This window comes from Panthera tigris, chromosome X, assembly GCF_018350195.1.
Source record: "Panthera tigris isolate Pti1 chromosome X, P.tigris_Pti1_mat1.1, whole genome shotgun sequence".
Lineage (NCBI taxonomy): Eukaryota > Metazoa > Chordata > Mammalia > Carnivora > Felidae > Panthera > Panthera tigris.
This window is the reverse complement of record NC_056677.1, coordinates 122822015-122843515: the sequence shown is the minus strand read 5'-3', so window position 1 is coordinate 122843515 and position 21501 is coordinate 122822015. Positions and strand designations below refer to the sequence as shown.

At 44.9% G+C, this 21501-nt stretch overlaps 1 protein-coding gene across 1 annotated transcript in view; it reads right to left on the bottom strand.

The window, feature by feature from the left end:
• MTM1 (myotubularin 1) overlaps positions 1 to 21501 on the bottom strand; it is a 96982-nt gene that overhangs the window by 41347 nt on the left and 34134 nt on the right. The window contains exons 5-6 of the mRNA XM_042975268.1: positions 14027 to 14137; positions 9606 to 9707 (exon numbers count right to left, since the gene is read on the bottom strand). Coding sequence (XP_042831202.1) covers positions 9606 to 9707; positions 14027 to 14137 — 213 coding nt within the window. The remainder of the gene's footprint in view (positions 1 to 9605; positions 9708 to 14026; positions 14138 to 21501) is intronic.

The following is a 21501-nucleotide window of genomic DNA, read 5'->3' as shown; positions in this document are numbered from 1 at the left end:
TATTCACTCTACTGACCTTAGTATATTAATTCAACAAACATTTACCAAGGGCCTACTATGAACAAGGTATTAAGTATACAAAAAGATGAGTAAGACCCAGGTACTGTCTGTAAGGGGTTAGAAATCCTCCAAAGGAGAGTGACAAGGAGGCACAACTATCAATCGTGTAAAGAGGAGAGCAGTTAAGTGCCATGAGAGGTACAGATAAAGCACCTGGGGCTCCAGAGAATGCCTAGGTTACTTTTGGAGAGAGGGGCCTGGAAGGGTAAGATGACTTTGGACATGGTAATAACAATGATGTGACAAAAAGGCCCAAATGGGACCCAAACTCCGAAAATATGAGGCCATCAGCAAACACCAGAGCATAGGAGGGGGTAGAAAAAAGTGGGGACAGTTGACAGGTGAGGCCACACACAAAATGAGGGAGATAGAAGTCTGCACTGACACTGACTGAGAGGGAGAGACTGGCAAAGTTTTAGGGGCAGGGGAATGTGAGTCGTGTCCGGGGGAGAGGGAAGTGACAGACAGCACGTGCAGGGCTGTACCAGATCGGAGACAAAAAGGAAGCACGGCAACTAGTTTAAGTACCATCTTGGCAGTTGAGAAAAGAGGAGATGAAAACCTGAACCAAGTCAGGCTGGCTTCAGTAAATGTTCAGGAAAAGGGAAATCTTCCAGTGGCCTGGATTTTGGAGGAGGGGAAGACAGCACAAGAAACTGGGAGCACAGATGAGTAGGTTTAAGGGAAAGAGGAGAGATTAATTTTAGACAAATGTTTAGGTGTCAGTTGAAGTTATGGAGCCGCGAAAGGGAAACATGAAGCTTTGGATGTGCAAGTCGTGCCCAGACAGGCAATGCCGGAAGACATGAGGGGAAGGGAGACTGATGAGGGGATGGTGTAGAGCGAGGAAGAGGGGAAGGATGGATTTTTCTAGAAAACCCACACTTAGCGCAAGGAAGCCAAGGAAGCTGAAAAGAAGCTAAAGAGGCAGAGGACCAGGCCCTTCAGATCTCAGAAGCCACACAGAGAGGTATCTGGAAGCGCGATGGTACAGATGCCCTAAGTGAGCCTTCTGCTGAGAACATCTAACGATGCTGGATAAAACAGAAACCTTTCTAAAAATGCTCCAATGAGCTGGCTGGGGAGGAATAAATACGCAGAGGCTAAAAACTAGCCACAAACAGGAACGCAGAGACCAAGAGGAAAGCACGGGCTTTTACCTCAGGGTACTCACGGAATTGGTTTCCATGGCCTCTTGGGGTTCAAGAGATAGGACATAAGGACATAAAGCCCCAGGCCCACCCAGATGCTAGGATGGGCATCAAACTGGAAATGAGCTCCTGTACAGGCTGGCCTCCCAAGTGCTACAACCTCAGGGTTAAGCACAAATAGGAACTGGCCCCCTGAGACTCCAAGGAACTTACCTGTCTAGATTATTGGTGTTAATTAAGGGAGAAAAAAAATCTCTACTGCTGTCCCCCACCAGGAATTTGTAGCCACACGGCAGCAAATTTAACCAATTTGTAGCCTAAACTCATAAAAGTCGGATGGCCCAGAAGACATCAGGCAGAGAATCTAATCTGTAACCATCCCCCATTTGTGGTGCCCTAAGATGCCTGGCGGAAGGAAATGCCAAACTGTCTTCAATCCTGGCCTCAGAGGATTCCCACAAAGGTCCAAGGAATAGGAGCTCACCGGCAAAAATCACAAAACAGCCTGGGAAACTAGGCACCTCGAGCCAGCAAATCAGAAGCCAGCAGACCAGGCCGGGCTGCAGAGAGCCGTGGTGAATGAAGTCAAAGACATGATATCCTGGGAGACAGATGGATGTTCCAGATCGCATACTTCTTTATACTTTACGTATGTTTTATAAACATTTTCTTACAGCTACTCAGTAGTTAAAAAACAAACAAACAAACCTCTGAAAGGAGCGGTGGCTTGAGAACTTACAGGGTCTTGAGTCACGTTCAAAAGCACAGGTTCCCTGGAGTAGGAGGGCGAGAAGTCAGGTGAGCTGTGAAGTGAGCGGCTGCCAAGGACGTGCAGGCAGGCAGTGAACACTAGACTTCTGAACGGGGGTGGCACTGCGGGGACAGCCCAGCTGGGAGCACGGTTCCAGGAGATGGAGAGCAGGGAGAAGAGAGAGACTGACAGAGACCAAGGCCAAGTCTTGGAGGCGGAAGGAGGCACAAGGAGACCCTCAATTGGCACACATTTACTGCTTATCCAAGAAAGAAAAAAGAGTCCTGGGCACAAAGAAAATTGAGAACTAAGACATTCTTCAGTCCTAAAGCCACATCTAGGCTGAAAGACAGGTAGAGGTAGGTGTGTAGGGGTGTGTGTGCGTGCGTGCGTGCGTGTGTGTCTACACACAGTACTGCTTCTCATTTCAACTGCCTTCTGAAAATGAGCTGTGTGCTTTTATCCTGTGGTCAGCCTGGGAAGTAAGAGTCCACTAAATTTCAGTCTGAAATTTTTAAAATCTCAAAGCAATTTATAAAAATTTCCCCAATTCTGGACTGAAAAACAAAGGCCCAGGGAAAAGCACCCTTGTTTTTAATAGCCTATCCACAGGACCACTTACACCTCTCATTCAAGTCATCAGAACAGATGTGCACCCCCACAATGTGTACATCATCATTTTTATAAGCAAGTACAACTGGACTTGAGCGAGAGAGGACACAAGATAGAACCGGCACAGTGCTTCAGCCAGATACCAGATTCGATGCGGCTCACCAAAGCTGGCCCAAAGGAAGAGAGTGCCAAAGACTCAGAAGCAAAGGCAGGAGTCCCAGACACCTGCAAATGCAGACAGGCCCTGTCCTAAAGGTGCAGCCATTTTTAACACCCTGTCCTCCTATGCTGCTCACCGTAGCAGGCGCCACGCCATCGGTCCCCGGAAGGCTGCTAGTATCCATGGAAAAGGCTTTGAGACCCAGCTGTTTCTCTCAAAAGCACAGCCAGAGTCTCCTCTCCTGTGCCTATTCCTACTGCCCACAGGAAGGTCAAGTGTACGAAAACAAACGAGACACTGCCAACCTTTGAAACTACCTGGGTGCTGATGAGCTCACAGAGCAACAAGAGGCAGGAAACCGTGCAGTGTTCGAGAGCTTCATCTAGAACGGCACAGAAAAGTACAAAGCACAGGGACACACACCCGGGTGAGCTGTGCCACCCGGAAAGCAGGAGGCCTACGTGGGGTCAAAAGATGGAAAGAAAGCAACACCGGAAAACCATTTCTGAGGAGTATCATTGCCGCCCCTCATTCACATTTCAAGATGCATTTTGGATTTGACACACCGAAATTTAACACCTTCAATTAATCCTTTATCAAAGTACAACCGGTGGTTTGTTAAGAACAGTAACCTTATCTATATGGCATCTTTGTTTTAAGGGACTTAAAGTGTCTCACATATTATCACAATTACTTTATTAATGTTCTGGGGAAAAAAAGTGTGTTGGGGTAATCATCCTTCTTTGCACCTGCTGGGAAAATGGCGCACGACTGCACAGCTGACACCAAAAGGGCACTTATTGCATGCCAGGCACTGTTGTAAACAGTTTACATTTAATCCTCATAAAAACTCTATGGGGTAGAGACTGTTATTATCCTCATTACAGATGAGAACACTGAAGCACATAAATATTACGTGGCTTCCAAAGTTGCCAAGCAGGTATGCGACTGAGCCAGATTCAGACATGGGCCACTGGACGGCATGGCATGTACTCGTGACCCCACACCAGAAGAGCTCTGTAAACAAGTCCTCTGTCTGCCTCTCCCTCATCAGCGGCTGCCATGAACCTGGTGACCAGGTCCCAGGCTCTACTCCTTCCAGCTCTCCACTTCCCTATGAGTCTACACCCCAGGATTTTTGTCAAAACTCAAGCCGTTCACTGCAACAAAATTCAAGACAGTACAGTCTACAGTGGTAAAAACAGATGGAAGTGACTTTATTAATGCCTAAATTAAGTTAAAGAGCATTTTATTCTACATATTCTGCCATTACCTCAAAGACTGTTTTTCAAGCTTTCTAGATGATAATAAACAGAAAACCATACACATTACACTCCCCCTGACCCTGTACACACACACACACACCTCTGAAACAAACATTTGACCAAACCATATGTGCTTGTATTAGGTACTGTGCTGTTAACATTTTCTCTTCTACTCAATTTAAAAATGTTAGTTGGAAACTAATAAATTGAGTTCATGGCTCAATGACACGTTGGGATTAACAGTTACACACTCATCTAAAATTTATATTCTGTCTGGTTATCCCAACGGAGTAACAAATGAGCAAACAATAAAGGAAATCAATGAAAGAAGAATTTCGGCATGGAGCAAATCACCCCAATGATTACGTACTCTATTCTGTAGTGCTATCAGGCTCTGTTCATATGTACAATTTTTGTTCTGCCTTCAAAAAGTTAAGTCAGAAGTGTGGTCACGTTTCTTATAAAAATATATCATTTACCTAGAAGTAGCATTTACAATGCAGTTTGTAAAAATACAATTTCTAGCGTTTGTCAGGCAAAACAAAAATAAAGCAAGAAAATAAACACTTTGGCTGAAGTGGAAAATGCTACAGGAACAATGTTCAAGTCTTAATGGATTGACATAATATAGAAACAATCGAATGGGTTGGGGTCGACTGTGGGTGGCTAAACTGCTCAAGTTCAATTCATAGTTTAGGTCGCAACAACAGGTGTTGGCAAGGATATGGAGAAAGGGGAACCCAGTTACACTGTTGGTGGGAATGCAAACTGGTGTAGCCACCCTGGAAAACAGTATGGAGGTTCCCTTAAAAACAGAACTACCCTACAACGCAGCAATTGCACTGCTAGGAAGGATAGAAAGGATATAAAAATACAGATTCGAAGGGACACATGCACCCGATGTCTATGACAGCACTACCAACAATAGCCAAAGTATGGAAAGAGCCCAAATGTCCACCGACTGATGAATGGATAAAGAAGATGTGGTGTATGTATGTATGTGTACAGACACAGACACACACACAGACACACACACACAATGGAATACTACTCAGCCACCAAAAAGAATGAAATCTTGCCATTTGCAAAGATGTGGATGGAGCTAGAGTGTATTCTGCTAAGTGAAATAAGTCAGAGAAAGACAAACACCATATGATTTCACTCACGGGTAGAATTTAAGAAACAAAACAGACGAACATGGGGGAAGGAGCAAAAAAGAGAGAGGGAAACAAACCACAAGAGACTCTTAACGATAGAGTTAAGAGGGTTGATGGAGGGAGGGGGGCAGGGGATGGGCATTAAGGAGGGCACTTGTTATCAGCAGCACTGGGTGTTGTATGTCAGTGATGAATGACTAAATTCTACACCTGAAACCAATATTACACTATATGTTAACTAACTAGAATTTAAATAAAAATTTGAAACAAATAAAAAAACAAAGTTTAAGTCCTAACGTGAACACACTGCATGGTGAAAATACTACTGAGGAAGGAGGCAAGACAGAGCCAAAGGGGTGGTCGGAAAGCAAAAAGCCCCCTAGTACACTGTTCACCCCATGGCTGGATTTGGAACCTAGGTCTCCCGGCCTCCATACACCATTTCATGGATACAACAGCAAGATTACTTGTGGCCTCAAATGCTTACAATAAAAAAAAAATTCACTGAGATAATCTGCAGCTGATTTACCAGTTTCAACAATGTTAACAAAGTGATATTTTTCAAGCAGGGCCCTTTGTATTGTTTAATGCAATCAGGCTTAGATTAGGGCTTCCAGGAAATCCCTTTCTGGCACACTCACATTCCCCACTATGGCAGTGTGCAAACTTTTCTTTCCCTCCTGTCTCAGAGGAGTAATTTGTCCCTTCTCCTTTCCCAAACTGCCCCACCAACTGGGCTTCACCCTGTCCCCCTCAGCCTTCCCCAGGGATCCTGCTCCAGAAAGATCCCTTCTCTCTCTTGCCTTGAAAAGAGGCAAGGCTCCTCTCCCCTGCACCCAAATATATTCATTCACCTTTCTCGGGTTCTAAGTGAAACACTTCTTCCCTCAACCCGGCTGATACCCCTTTGTTTTTTAAACACCACCAACTCTTTCTTTAGATCCCTACCAACTGGCTTCTGTCTCCGCGCTCGGGCCACTTTTCCAGATTCAAAAAAGTCGGGATATGGAACAGTTCCGTATCGGGGCCACACATGTGTGTCCTATCTCTTGTGTCACATCTGTGAATAGTACGAGGTAGCAACCACTCCTCATTTGCGCCCTCTGCTCCCTGATGCCACCCAACACAGTGCCCTGAAATGAAGTCATGAGGCGGCTGTACATGTCAACTTGCAGAGCAGGAACGGATATTCCAAAAGCCACGCTAATAGCTGATCGGTTTTTAGCTGTATCTTGTATTGATTTGATGACTAGTTTAACTTTTTTTTTTTTAAGCTGACTTTTAGTGGTTAAAATTTAGAGAATGTAATTTCCTAAAACTTTGTATAAGCAATCAGGCTCACATTTTTTCTCAAGTTTGTCACTTTACTGACTTCCCAAGGAAGACGTAGTGATTTCTAGTACAGGTACAAGAGCTACGGTGAAGTACCACAGACCTGGGGAATCAACCCCTCTGGGGATTGCTCCAGTGGCAGCAACTTGCCATCCTAGGCGCCTGAGCTCCATCCACAACGTCCAGAAATGCATCCCGTTCATTTCCATAAAATGGATTTTTCCTTCACTTTCTACTAGCCCTGAATTCAATAAAAAAGCCATCATTATACAACTCCCATGCAGAAGTCATTATGCTGAGGTGAGAAAAATAAAGGCTGGTCCCCGCCTTGATAAGCCCATAGTAGAGCAGGAGGTAGGCAATTACTACATAATTATTACGTAAGGCAGACTGAGGTAAGTGCTTTAATGGAGGGACCTGCAAAGTCTAACAAGTGAGAGGCCAGACCAACCCTACAGGGGGCGGTGAGGGATGCACACAGTATGTAAAAGGACTTAGGGCTGAGCGAGGTGGTGGAGGATGGGCTTTAAAGAGACAGGAAGCCTGCTGGTAAAGGGGATAGAAAAACCAAAGACTCCACGCTGAGAAAGCTCCATGTATACCAGAGGAGCACACGGTGGAGCACAGGGTATAAGCCACGGGAAGTCACTGAGCATTTTGTGTGTGCGTGTGTGTGGAGAGTGGGACGCACTTCCACTAAAAACAACTGGCAGCACCGTGAAGAGTAAATTGGAAGGAGAGAAAGTGAAAGAACAGAAGCCAGTTAGGAAGCATGGCTTAAAAGAGGAAGCACAAGCAGAAATGGGAAGAAATATATGAGAGTTACTAGTAAGTAGAACCTCTAAGATTTGGAATGGATGTAGCTATGGGTGGCAAGGCAGCAAGGGAATAAGACAGTTGACTACAAACTCTCGAACCTGAGCAAGTGAGGATCCTCCCGATTGAGGGACATGTAGGCTGAAGAACAGGTCTGGTGAGCTGCAAAAAGTCGGGAGAGACAACAAGCTTGTGATTCTCATGGACTTCCACAGGAAGATGTTTAAGAATTAGGCTTGTTAGATTCACTGGAGGCCAGCATCAGGGCTAGATTTTGAAATCACCAATATAGCAGTGGCGGCCTACACTACAGGACGAAACAAAACCATCAAGGCAAAGTGCGTAACAGGAGAAGGTGTCTGAGAGCAGACCAGCACCGAGATGGTCCACCAAGGAAAAGACAGAGGCAGTGGAGACTGGGAAGGGCAGTCAAGTTGGCAGAATAACACAGAAACCAGGACTTGCTAGAACGGGTGCTCAAAACTGGTGAATTCTGAGGGAAGATCAAACAGAATAAAGACTGAAGTGAGCCACTAGATTTGGCCAGTAAGAGCCTGAGTTCCAAAAAGGTACCTGCAATAAAGGTAGATACTGGGGGCACCTGGGTGGCTCAGTCAGCTGAGCGTCCGACTTCGACTCAGGTCATGATCTCACGGTCTGTGAGTTCGAGCCCTGCGTCGGGCTCTGTGCTGACAGCTCAGAGCCTGGAGCCTGCTTCGGATTCTGTGTCTCCCTCTCTCTCTCTCTGCCCCTCCCCCACTCATGCTCGCTCTCTCTCTCTCTCTCTCACTCTCTCTCTGTGTCAAAAATAAACATTAAAAAAATTTTTTTTTAAAGGTAGATACTGAAATGGGCTGGAGGAATGAATAAACTGGAGAGGAGAACAGACTATTCTTTCCAGAACTTTGGATGGAGGTGAGAGATGGGACAGTAGTTTAGGAGAAAGTTGGTGTAACAGCTGACTTTTTAGGGGAGTATACCCTAAAAGAGACAAAAGATGCCAGAGAGATGGACTTATAGGAGCAAATTTCTGATTATTTCGGGCCAGATATGCAAAGCCTAAGACAGAACACACTCCCTAACTGAATTTTCGTGGATTAGACTTACATTCACACGTTCATATTCCAAAGATGTGTTCCCATAAAACTCTATTAGCCCTAATAGTTAAGGAAATTGTTTAGTTCTTAAATAGGTTTTCAAACCCACATTTAATCAAAAACTGAGAAAAGGTTGAAAACGTGTTCAACTCTGTATCATTACATTTGTTTAAAGCATTACATGTGAATCTGTAATCAACACATGACTCATGAGTTCTTCATATCTTTCTAGACCTCCAGTCTTTGTATAATTGTCCCTTCCATCAACCATGAATTTCCTTCGGCCAAAACAACCGTCGATGAAATCTGGGAAGAGAGGAACCTTGTCTCACTAGAAAAAAAAAAAAAAAACAAACCTCAGGCCTCTATTGCCAAAAAGCCCTAAAAGATGGCCTCAGGGAGAAAGGCTACATTACAAATGATCTCCTTCAGGGGCACCTGGGTGGCTCAGTCAGTTGAGCGTCCAACTCCAGCTCAGGTCATGATCTCACGATTTGTGGGTTCGGGCCCCACGTTGGGCTCTGTGCTGATAGCTCGGAGCTTGGATGGAGCCTGCTTCAGATTCTGTGTCTCCCTCTCTCTCTCTCTCTCTCTCTCTCTGCCCCTTCCCTGCTCATGCTGTTTCTCTCTCTCTGTCTCTCAAAAATAAACAATTATTAAAAAGAAAACAAAAATCAAATGATCTCCTTGATCCCCTTGTCTACGCAGTGGCATACTCATCCTAGACTCAAAGCAAAGGCACTTATTTATATTTATATTTATATTTATATTTATATTTATATTTAAATTTAAAGAATTACTTCCTTGCCGTCCCCGTAGCAGGTGTTTGCCTCCAAGTTTGCTTAGACTAGAGCAGGGAAGGAGAGGGGAGAAGAGGTGCAAGCCAGGCACGATGGAGAAAGGAAGGTGCCGACGGTCCGCCTCGCTACCTCATGCCTTTTAAAGAGGGTGAGCCACGGCGGGGGGCGCCCTGGGTGGGGGGAGAGCACAGGCTGCCCAGGGTGATGCTCCAGTCACCTGGGGTGAGCCATCCCACATGGACTAGCGGAGGAGAGGCCTGCTCCCCCCCACCCCCGGAACAATTCAATCATCTTTAGTAAACGTCCTGGCATATGTATCATGCCGGGAAGTACAGCACAGAGCGTAAGATGAAAGAGTAGACTCCCAACAGCCCCCCAGTGCTGGGGAGAACCCTGGAATTTACCAGACTGTGTGCCAGGGGAAAGGCGTATCTTGTGAGAATGTCAAACATATCCCTTCTGCTGTGGCCTTCCTGTTTCAGCGCAAACCTCAGGTTCCTCATGTCCTAGGGGGCAGACAGATTCGACAGTTCAGTCTTCAAATAAAGTGACATTCCTTAGCAAAAAATCTATTCAACTAAAGGAGTGGAAGATTCACTTACCTGAAAGGACAATTATCGAGATTACTAAGAAAATCACTTTGGTTTGTGTGGTATTTTGAAATATCCAGTTTAAGAACACCTCAAAACACTCCCCATCGTAGTCACGAATGTAAAAACAAAGCAACTAGTGCTAAAAAGAAGACAGAGCTACAATCATTTTGTAACGAGAAAAATCACACCCTGCCTTGCACACCCTCTACGGTGTCTATCTGCTCCAACTGGCTGCTGCGGTATTTTCATCACAAAAGAGTGTTTTATTCATAGAACTTTTCAAATGTGTACCTGCTATCACATGTAATCTCAAAATTGTCAAATGTGTCAGGAAAACACGGAAGCTTTCTCCCTCTGCTTCCTGCTACTTTCAAGTCTAACAGTTCAGGAAATGCTTGGCACAGTAAGTGCTCATGCAAAGCAACGGGACATATTCTTCCTATCGAGTTGACTTGCACAGAGTTCCAGATAAACCACAGTGAAGGACTCCTATGCTTCCAGGAACTAAAAATCAATGCTCAAACCTGGATTGTAAAAACAGCTTCTAATATGTAGCTCTTTGATAAGAAAACCTTCTTTTAAACCAAACCCAAACCAAAAGTGCTCCCTTATATATCAAGTTGTTTTTATAGAACATTCTGTCTTCTCTTTGAAGTGAGGGGTTTTAGGCTGTCTCTTAAGTTGATCATGGTGCTGTGACCAAGTGATGGCTGAGCACTAAAACCGGCACATTCTGCACTGTGCTTTCAGCTACAAAAAAAACGAGCCCTGTGCTGGACCCTGGGGTACTTCGTCTTGGACATCACCATCTTTATATTTGTTTCAAAGTGCTTTTTCATTTATTATCTCAGGAGCACATTTAAAGCTTCGTAAGTCTTTGGCATGAAGGACTAGCAAGCTCCTTGCCATATAAAAGACATCCCAGAATGCCACTGGCAGCAGAGGCGGTATAAAGAACTGGACCCTAAGACCGCTGATGAGTGACCCAAGATTGCTCACTCTGTACACAGATGGCATCTGCCGGGCCTTGCCAGCTACAGGATTCTGTGCTTTTGTTTTTAAAAGCACATAACTGAATAAAATCCAAAAGCCGATTCACAACATATTCCAAGAAAACTGGGTTATTAGTTGCTGGCTCGTGATGCGAAGAAGTAGTCAAATAAAAGGGAATAATCATCTCACTGGGATGACATGGTTTGAAAGGGTCTGCAACCGAGCCATGAGCACAGCCCTGGATCGCCAAGGATCCGCAAGGCTGAAAGACCCGCACAGAACTTCCCTCCTAACAGCCCGGGGTCAGATGATAATGTCGGAACCTCACTGCTCTTCACCCCTTGGCCAGAAATTAGACCATTTCTGGATAGCCATTTATTTTGATCTATCAGTGATTCAAACAACTACTTGCACTGTGCCAAAGCACAAGTGATTCAAGCAACTTCTTGTTGCCATCTGATTCAGATGTAATTAAAGGACAGAAAGAATTACTACCTCATCTTGCCAACAAGAAAATTGAAACGGAAAAGGCAACTGACTCACAGGCAGCAGCTCACCAAATCTGCAAGAGAAATATGAGCCGATCCTAAGTGGTAAGTTCCACCTGGTCTCCTGAGAGCCTGACTTGTCAGGGAAGAGGCACCTGACAAAGAGCCTTGTGGCAGAACTGGACGGTCAGACCCTCGGCCTGTTTGACAAGTGGGTCCTGTGATGATCCACCAAGCCTCGCTGTAGTAAGTGAGTCCAAGTGAACATCCCCCCATTGCACCAACACCGAGGGGCTGATTTACGGACACATCATTTCTATAACGCATTTCTATAGAAACAACACCCATCACCGCTGACCTCGAAATACCACGCTGTCTTTAAAGCGAGTAAACGGGGGTGCGGCATGGAAGAAGAGAGGAGGTTCTGTGATGGTAAGGTTTGGCTTGCTCTTTTTTTTTTTTTCCTTAAGGCTCCAAGGTGTCAGCAGGGGCTCCTGTGGCGCCTGGTTAAAAATTCGCATATTCAGAGCTACGTTCTCCTCTGCTGCTAGATGACACCCACTGGGACTTGCATCCCCAGGGTGAAAGACGCTGCTGGCAAGCCAAATTCCCCACGTGCAGAGCCGATAGGACCAAATTTGGGGGGCTCAGAACTACCCATGTCAGTAGAGTAACAGCTGCACGATGCTTCTTGATGCCAGCTGGAGCTGACCTCCGAGACAGAAGCATCCGCCTTGGACCCAGCAGGGTCCCTTTCTATCACCTTCAGGTCTGTTCTATGAACATGGGATTGGACTCTTGAGACATCGCCATTCCCAGGGAGAGAACGGAATTAAGAGGCTGAGCCACAAGTGTTCTAGGCCGTCATCTTTGGGCTGAACGCTAATACTGAGAAACGTGTGTAACATTTGCAAGTGATGCCTGGTGGAGTTGTTCCTAAGCTCTTTGTTTTTATAATAAGCAGTCAAAGGGGGAAATGTGCTCTGTCTTATTAATTTTGGGGGGACTAATGTTTAAATACAAAATTCTTCCTACTGATAAGGCAACAAATAGGACTTTTAAAAAAATTCTATCAGAATGAAAGTCACTTTCAAAACTGTCGATAGAGCAACCCCATTTTCTCTTGAGTACTGTAATAGGAAACTCTATACTCCCATGGATCCTTTTATGCAAAATACAAAAACCTTCCTTAAAAGTAAATTCTTGTATTTCTAGGCCCCAAAGTGAAGACAGTAGCTGGGATCCTAAATAAGGAATTTAAGGTAGCTTGGATTAAAACAAAAACCAAAAACCACTTGCAACTACTTGGATGGAACTGGAGGGTATTGTGCTAAGCAAAATTAGTCAGAGAAAGACAAATATCATATGACATCACTCATATGAGGACTTTAAGAGACAAAACAGATGAACATAAGGGAAGGGAAGCAAAAATAATATAAAAACAGGGAGGGGGACAACACAGAAGAGACTCTTAAATATGGAGAACAGAGGGTTACTGGAGGGGTTGTGGGAGGGGGGATGGGCTAAATGGGTCAGGGGCATTAAGGAATCTACTCCTGAAATCATTGTTGCACTATAGGATAACTTGGATGTAAATTTAAAAACATTAAATTAAATTTAAAGAAAAACACCAAAAAAACCCCCCAAAAAACAAAAACAAAAACAAAGCCAAGGTGGGGAGTGATGGAGAATTTCAGTTCAGGTCTAATGGTGACACAATCCTTTGCTTTGTGATGGAGTGTACTAGTCTTCATCTTTTATAAACTGGAGGTAATAAAACAAATGTACCACATTCATCATCAAAACAAAATCATAGGAGATTAGTTTTAAGAAATCAAAGTGCCTGAGCAAAGGCCACACCTTCCAGATATAGCTGTGAGAACCACTGGGACAGATGACCTCCAAACCCCTTCTAGCTCTTTCTGGGATTGGCCATTATTCTCTTCTATTCTGTTATTATTCTATTTTATTACTCGATTCAGATTGTAGTCTTCTGATCCTTAATCCCTGGAAAGGAAGTTTTCTTTCCAGAAGGTTTATCCTGTTGTTTGCAAAATGACCATCTCATTGTATTTGGATCCCAACCTTGCCATTTGTTGGGTGATCTTAGCTCAGTTACTTAACTCTTCTTATGCTCAGGCTTCACAACTATAAAGTGGAGACACCACTGTCCATCTCCGAGCATTGCCCTGAGGACTGAACGGAAAGCACCTAGCACGTGTGTGGACTAACACAGAGGCTCACTGAAGCGTTACTATTACTGCTGAGTGAATTTTGTTACCATTAAATCCCTGCCACCCACCACACCAAAGCAACATGGTAGACCACTGTTAGAGAGGTTGTTAGAGGTGCAGCCTGTTCACAGAGGGTAGAATCTCTTGCATTTCTCTTTCCTTTCAGGGTGTGAAGATGTCCAGCTGGCAACACATCACGTAAAGGGACACCAGGAGCAGACTCGGGCAAAGACTAGAGAGTGTGAAAATTCTATCTATGAAGTTTTCTTCCTATTCAGTCAAGCTGACAGAAGGACAGGTGTTAGTCCTCACACATGCTGACAACAGCAGGACTCTTTCATAGGAACTATTTCCCCAGGAGGTTTTGGAAGCTTGATCCCGAGGAAGAACCATTCTTTCTAGGGCCTTAGAGGAATAAGGGTCTTTGATTATTTTTTTGTAAGTCCCCATTGACCTTTACTTATCATTCAACAGTAATGTGTCTTTTTTTCACACAAGAAAGTACTGAATCTCTTACTTTACAAGTAATATCTAGACCATAGGAATTTTCTCCTCTACTTGTCGCGCCTCCCATTTTTTCAATTCTGGAGATCACACCCAGAGGAACGTCAAGTATTAGAGCAGAATCCTGTAATGGACAAAAACGCAAAAGTCAATATCTCTGTCAGTATCATTAAAACATCAAAAACGTCTGTTAAAAAAAGAACATATGCTTTAGGGCATTTTACCTTGGCCCTTTTACCACTTTTTATAAACAAAAATAGGATACAGATCACACGTGAAAGAGCGAGCATTACAATAGCCAGTTATGCAATCGAAATGCATCCCCAAACATGTGCCATTCTGCATCGCCTATAGAATAAAGACTAAACTCCCAGGCACACAATTTCAAGGGCCCCATGGTGTCACATCCACCTGGTCTCTGCAGGCCTTTTTCCCACACCGTTCTGCACTCCGGCGAAGTGAATACCTTCAGCAGTCCTCAAACACGGCACGGTGTTCTCTTTGCCCCGGATCTTCTATCCTTCCCAACTACCAGATGTTTTCTCCCCGTGGCTCAAGCCCTGGCTCAGCAAACATCACCTCTAACAAAGCATTGCTTCCTAATTAGAGTTGACCACTCCCTCCTCCGAAGTTCTAGAACACTTGATTCAGATTGCTGCTACGTCACTTGCTTCACTCTGTCTGCCGAAATTCATAGGTCTATATTCCCCACGCTAGAAACCAGACATCTGGAAGGAGCGCCTAGTTTAGGCAGGGGCGCACTTCACGAAGTAGAAGGGCCTGAGTGCATAGCCGTGCCTCTCCATCATTCCTTCCCCACCGCTGGGTGCGAGGGGTCCATACAACTGCTGGCAAGACAGAACCACATTAGTGAAGTCACACCACAAGCATCACGAGACGACGGCAGCCGCCATGCACGAAGAAACCCGCCTGTGCCAGGTGTACAGGGGCATCGTGCACGCCATCTTTCTGATTTTGTCCTCACAACCATTCCAGATGCTGGTGTACTACTCCCGGTTCCTGACATGGCAATCAAAGCTTTCAAAAGCTTCTGTGGCTTGCTTAGGAAATACGGGGAAGGGCTGACATTTGAGCCAAGCTCTGGGAACACGCATCAAAAGAGCCAAATGCTCCTGCCCTCTGACTCTTAAGCATTCTTAAGAGCTTGGCTCCAGCTATCGCACGACAGGAAGAACACTGTATACGTGAAGATGCTCAATGGAGCCGGAGGTGGACATCGGGGTGGAGAAAATTACCACTCGTCAATGTGATGGACTAAGCATGCAGCTACTAAAATAATTACAGTACGTGGAAAAATAAGCTTACGTGGGAAGCAGCAGCATACAAACTACACGGGCTACAGTAACGTAAAAGCCACATGGACAAAGGGAGACCTACACAGGTTTTTTAAATCCAATACTTCCTTTATTGCGGTGATTACTTTGATAATAAAGAAAATGTTTTAAAGGTGCTCACTGAATTTTCATTCTTTAGAAGATATCCTTTTGGGGGATACAAGGAAAGCTGAAGTTTTACTTCCAATCCTTCTCCTTTATATAACAGAAAAACTAAGCATTTCTTTATAAAATATGAATACAGCTTATAGGTATCCTAAAAATTCAAAAAGTCTAAGAATGTGGTACATCCATGCCATGGAATACAACCCAGCTACAAAAAAGGATGAACTATAGACACACACACCAACCTGGAAGGCTCTTCGGAGCATCATGCTTGAGTGGATGAGGCCAATGTCCAAAGGTCACACACTATAGGAGTCAGCTTAGGACATTCTTGAAGTGACAAAATTGTAGAGATGGAGAACAGAGGAGTGGTTGTCAGGGGTCGAGGGGAAGGAGGGTGTGGCTATACAGGGGCAGCATGAGGAAGTTCTTTCACACTGGCAAAATGGCTGCTTTTCTTGATTGCTAGTGCGTGGTTACGTGATACATGGGATCAAATGTCATAGGATTGTATGCAGAAACATGAAAACATGAGTGCATGAAACACGGGTGAAATTCAAGTAGTCAGGGTCTCAGTCGACTGTATTGTGCCATAAATTTCCTGGTTGTGATCAAGCAGCATAGTTATTGGAGGGGCTATAGGTATTGTACTAGTTTTCCAAGTTCTTGAGTGTTCATAATTATTTCAAAATAAAAAGGTAAAGGAAACGTAAGAGCACAGTTATCACAGTGTAGAGAAAAGAGCACAAGCTCTTATGTTGCACAAAATTGGTTCAAAGTAGAGCTTTGGCATTTATTAGCTGAATGGCTTTGGCAAGTGATGGTACCTCTTGGCCACATTTTCCTGTCAAGTAGGGATGATTAAAGATCACGGACTTAAGCACCTGGCATGGTGCCTGTCATTTGGTAGCTACAAAACAAAGGAAGTTATTATTACGTGAAGACTATTTTAGCATTTGGAAGATATAACTGTGCTCTACAAATATGGATCAGTACGCCCTTGCAAACAGCTAGAGGTCTCTTTGTACCCATAAGGACACAGGTTATAGTTGTTGCCGTGGGGAAAGACACCTCGCTACATGACTCAAACCCAAGTGTCTAGAGAAAAGGAGACAGTACTCAGTAACTGTACGTTTGTAGCTGCATATTATAACGTATTTACCTCTCCACACAATCTAGTTATTGAAAACTATCAGGGGTGCCGAAGTGCCTCTGTTGGTTAAGCGTCTGACTTCAGCTCAGGTCATGATCTCGTGGTTTGTGAATTCGAGGCCCGCATTGGGCTCTGTGCTGACAGCTCAGAGCCTGCAGCCTGCTTCGGATTCTCTGTCTTCCCTCTCTCTCTCTGCCCCTCCCCGGCTTACACTCTGTCTCCCTCTGTCTGTCTCTCTCTCTCTCTCAAAAATAAATAAAAAAATACTTAAAAAATTAAGAATAACATAAAATAGAAGCACACGATCAGGCAGTCTGTTTAGACTGAGATTTAGGAGTGTCCAACTATATGCTTAAATACCAAACTTACAGTTAGATCTAAAAATACACAGATGAGATACTAAATAAAAGTCTCATACTCTAACATCAACAAGGAAGCAAGAATGCAACCAAAAAAGTAAAAAAATTTAAAGTGAGAGGAGACCTCACTGTCCTTTGACCTTGTATGGAGGCAACTCTATAGCTCTGACTATCCTGACCCAACAGAAAAAAGGACACTGAGGAGAACCAGCCAGTTCCTGACCAAAGACACCCATAGTTTAATGAGGCTACTTGCCATGTTCTCCCCGAGAGACAGGTTCAAGATCAGATAACCCAGCAGGCCAAACTGGAAGATCCAGGAATAGAAAAATTAGCTTAACTCTGTAGAAACCTGAGTTGTTACTATCTAAATATCATTAAATATTTAAGAATTCTCAAAGGCCCGTTCTAACTCAAAATTCTATACATTTAAGGATCTAAAATAGTGGGGAAGTAAACAGAACACGAACTCTGCAGAGATGCAAGCATTTACTGTCTTTCTCGAGTGTGTACAGGGTAACAGAAGCCACACTGGATGCCGGGAGCCACGGAGACAATATGCAAGCACCACCCTCACGGAGCCCAGGGCACAGACTGGGAGAGAACACACAGGTACCCAAATAGCCATGCCGCCAGGCCGCAAGTACAAGAGCCACAAAAACCAAAGCAAACCACCCACATCCAGACAAATGGGCTGAGAGGTCAGAGGAGGGCAAAACAATTTCCTATCGGTTGGGTCTCCTGAAGGTTCTGGGGCAATGGCGATGTGAAAAATGATCCTTACAGGATGGAATGATAGCAGCTGGGAGATCTGCCTTCCAAACACAGGTAACAGTGACATCAGCTACACATGTGGGAAAGTATGGGGATTTTGCAGGGGAAAAAAAAAAAAAGCAAGCGGGTCAGGTTTACAAAAGGATGGCAGGGGAATTCCCTGGGGAGCACCCCAGGGCTTGGATTGGGGTGAATGGGATCCATGAAATGTTTTTTGAGAAGAGAAGACAATGAGCCACTGGGGACGCATCAACAATGACTCAGATTTAGGCCCAGATGAGAGATGTGGTCCCACAAAGAGACGTAAAGAACACAAAAGGGGTTCTAGAGAAAGATTAACATGGTCACTTTGAGATACACTGGGCTGGAGGTTATGGTAAATTAATCAAGTATAGATAACCAGGAGGCAGCTGGAAATACAGAACTGGGAGAGATTCCAAAGGCCCCTTGAACTCAGAACGTCCAGAACTAATCATGTGATGTTTCTCTCTCCCAATTATGTCTTCCCATCTCAGTGGCTGGTGCTCCATCCACGCAGTTACAAAAGCTGGAAACCTAGGAGTCATCCTTGACATCCCCTTCTCTGTTATCCCTCATCCGGTCTCCCACGTTTATCTCTTAAATCAATCTTGAGTCCGTCAACCCCTCTCTACTTCTAGCAGCAACTTCTCTGGGCCACTGGAATAGGCACAGCAGCCTCTTTGCATGGACCGTTGCTCCCCTTAGAGTCTGCCCTCCACACAGCTGATCGCTTACAAAAGTCAGTCTGAGGCTGTATCATTCCTTTGCTTAAAGCGCTTCCAAAACCTCTCACTGCTCAACTCCAAACACCTCCATCCTTAACGGGATCTACCAGGTCTCAGCCATCTGGCCCCCAACCCCTCTCCCTCCCGCTCACTCTTTGCCGTTCTTCCCACCACCAACCCAGCCACCTGCTTGCTCCTCGGTCCATGTTCCCTTTGCTCTCAGGGCCTCTCACGGGCTGTTCTCTCTGCCCATTGTCTCCCACCCAGTCTCTGCCAAACATCTAGGGAATCCCTATTCATTGTTTTCTTTCCTTTCTTTTCTTTTCACATTCATTCTTCAGATCAGGGGTGAAGCAGCATTTTCTCAGGACAATTTCCCAGGCTCCTCAAACAACTGCACTCCTGTGCTACTCACAAGCAACACAACAACTTGTTGTCATATACCTGGTATGAGTATCTGATTAATGCCTGGCAGTCCCATCAAAACTAAAGCTTCATGAGGGAGAGACCGTGTCTGCTGTGCACACCACTGGATCCTAGCATCTGGCACAGTGCTCGACACACGGCGGCCTCTCGAATGGTCAACAAATAAGGAATGAAAGATTAGGACTAGAGCTATAGAACCGGAGAGCAACTGACAGCTGAGAAAGAAGCAAACTCTGGGGACAATATATATCTAGGAAGTAAGAAGGAAAAAATGGGTGGTAATAAAGGCAAAATGGCAGACGTGGGGGAAGACCCAAGAAATATGGAGAAAATTACAGAGGAAAGAAAGAGTAGTCAACAATATCCGTCACTGCACAGAAGTTAAAGAGTTGAGAGCTTAGGGTGCCTGGGTGGCTCAGTCTGTTAAATGTCTGACTCTTGATTTTGGCTCGGGTCATGATCTCACAGTTTGTGAGACTGAGCCCCACATCGGGCTCTGTGCTAACAGTGCAGAGCCTGCTTGGGATTCTCTCTCTCCCTCTCTCTCTCTGCCTCTCCCCTATGCTCTCTCTTACTGTCTGCCTCAATCTCTCTCTCTCTCTCTCTCTCTCTCTCTCACTCTCCCAAAATAAATACACTTTTAAAAGGAGCTGAGAACTCAACCAAGCCCACTTGGAATTGAGCACTGAAAGAGGACTTTCAATAGGGAACAGAAGTCAGACCACAAAACACGAAGGAGTTAACAGTCTGGAGGTAGAAGCAGTGAGTGTGGACTAATTTTTAAAGAAGTCTCCTAAAGAAGGGGAAGAAAGAGGATGGTAGTATTGGGGCAGGGGGGGTAGCAGGGATCCAAGACATAGAGACGTGAGCAGGTCTGTGGGGCCGGGTGGGGACAAAGGAGCCAACAGACACCACAACTGGAAGACAGAGAATGACTGAGGGGGCACTACACTCCAGAGGAAGTAAAAGAGGAAAGGAAAAAAGGCTCAAGTAGAGGAATTTTGTTTTCAAAAAGGCAACTAGTCCCTTCCTCTCAGATGAGAGGAGGAAAGGATGGGTGAAAACAGACAGATATCAGTGGGTAGTGGTGGGGGGGGGGGGCAGGTAAGCAGCTCAAGGAGGAGGGCTTTTACCTGTTCAGCAGAACAAGAGAGGCAGTCCGCTAAAGAACATGGAAGGTTTGTCAGTGACACAGTGGGGGACGGAAGAAGTCAACCTGAAATCCAAAGAACTGCCCAGGAGGGAGGAGACCCTGAGGTTTGAAAGCCTGTACTTGTAAAGGGACTAATGAATTAAATCTACTATGGGACTTGCACAGCAGGGTTCAGTAGCCCACAGACTCTCAAGTTTGGGGACCAGAAAAGTGGGAATGATATGGCAACAAGGGGCAAGGGAACCGAAGGTGGCAGCCGGCATTGTTTTAACTGACGACAGCATTCATTTTGCAGCAGCAGTGTAAGAGGATTCAAGACTGAAGTTTAGCAGAATACCTACAGCGCAGGTCCCACGCTCCCGCTGACTTTCCTACTTATAGACACAAGAGAATGTTTTATTATTACAGTCTTTTTTGCATTATTTCAGCTCCCTTAAAACAAAAACAGGTGCTAAATCTATTAGCCTGAGGAACCCAAGAAAGAACAATCTTGAAAAGCCTCCAATGGACTTTCTTGAAAAGAAAAGTATTATAGGAATCCTTGTCAGTCATCCTTGTAATGAATGAGACGGGCCTTCCCTCTGGGAAAGAATACATATGTGGCTCTGACTGTCCATACCACAAGGCAAGGGTGGTGTCCGAGGCTTACACCTCCAGTTGCAGCCAGTGACGGAGACCACAGAACCGAAGTGCTCCCACTCTTGTTAAAACACCCAGCTTCCAGCTGGCACGATACCCAGCACCTGCCCAAAGCTCATTTCAGAACTGCGTATTTGAGAGACAGATTCTGACAGACACACCGCCATCCATTCATCTTTCTCCAAGTCCTGTCTGTACACTGACTGGTAAACCATCGAAAAGCTAAGGAAATGGACCTCATTTTTCTAGTCCCTCAAAGAAATACATTTACCAAGTAAAGATGAACGTGTGTCCCATATCCTTATAGAGGGTCTTAAATGGGACTGAAGAATGTTTGGGTAATACTCTGCCTGGAGAATGGAATCACTGTGTTCCTTTCAGAGAGATTTGTCCTTGAATTTAATCCAGGAAGAACACACTATTTCTGACTTAACCATCAGAAAATGGAAGGTGTGTGCACAACATGTTTCTCATCTCATCAGCATTGCTCAGTTGGAAGGCCCAAAACCCTGTATTCGTCTAGCTGCCATGCATCCGCTGTAGTCCATTCTAGTTTAGAAAGGGGTGTGTGGGTGACCAGGAGCAAGAAATACCAACTTTCAAGTGGGATTACCTCCGCAGCAAAGGGGAGATGGGGTTTCTTCAGCTGGGTGGTGGATCCATAGATGTTTAGGGTATTCTTTATAAACTTTCTATCTTCAATATTCCAAAATAATTTTCTAGTAGAGATGAATGCATGATCTAGGTGAAAAAAACTGGCCTGAACGCATGTCCAGAA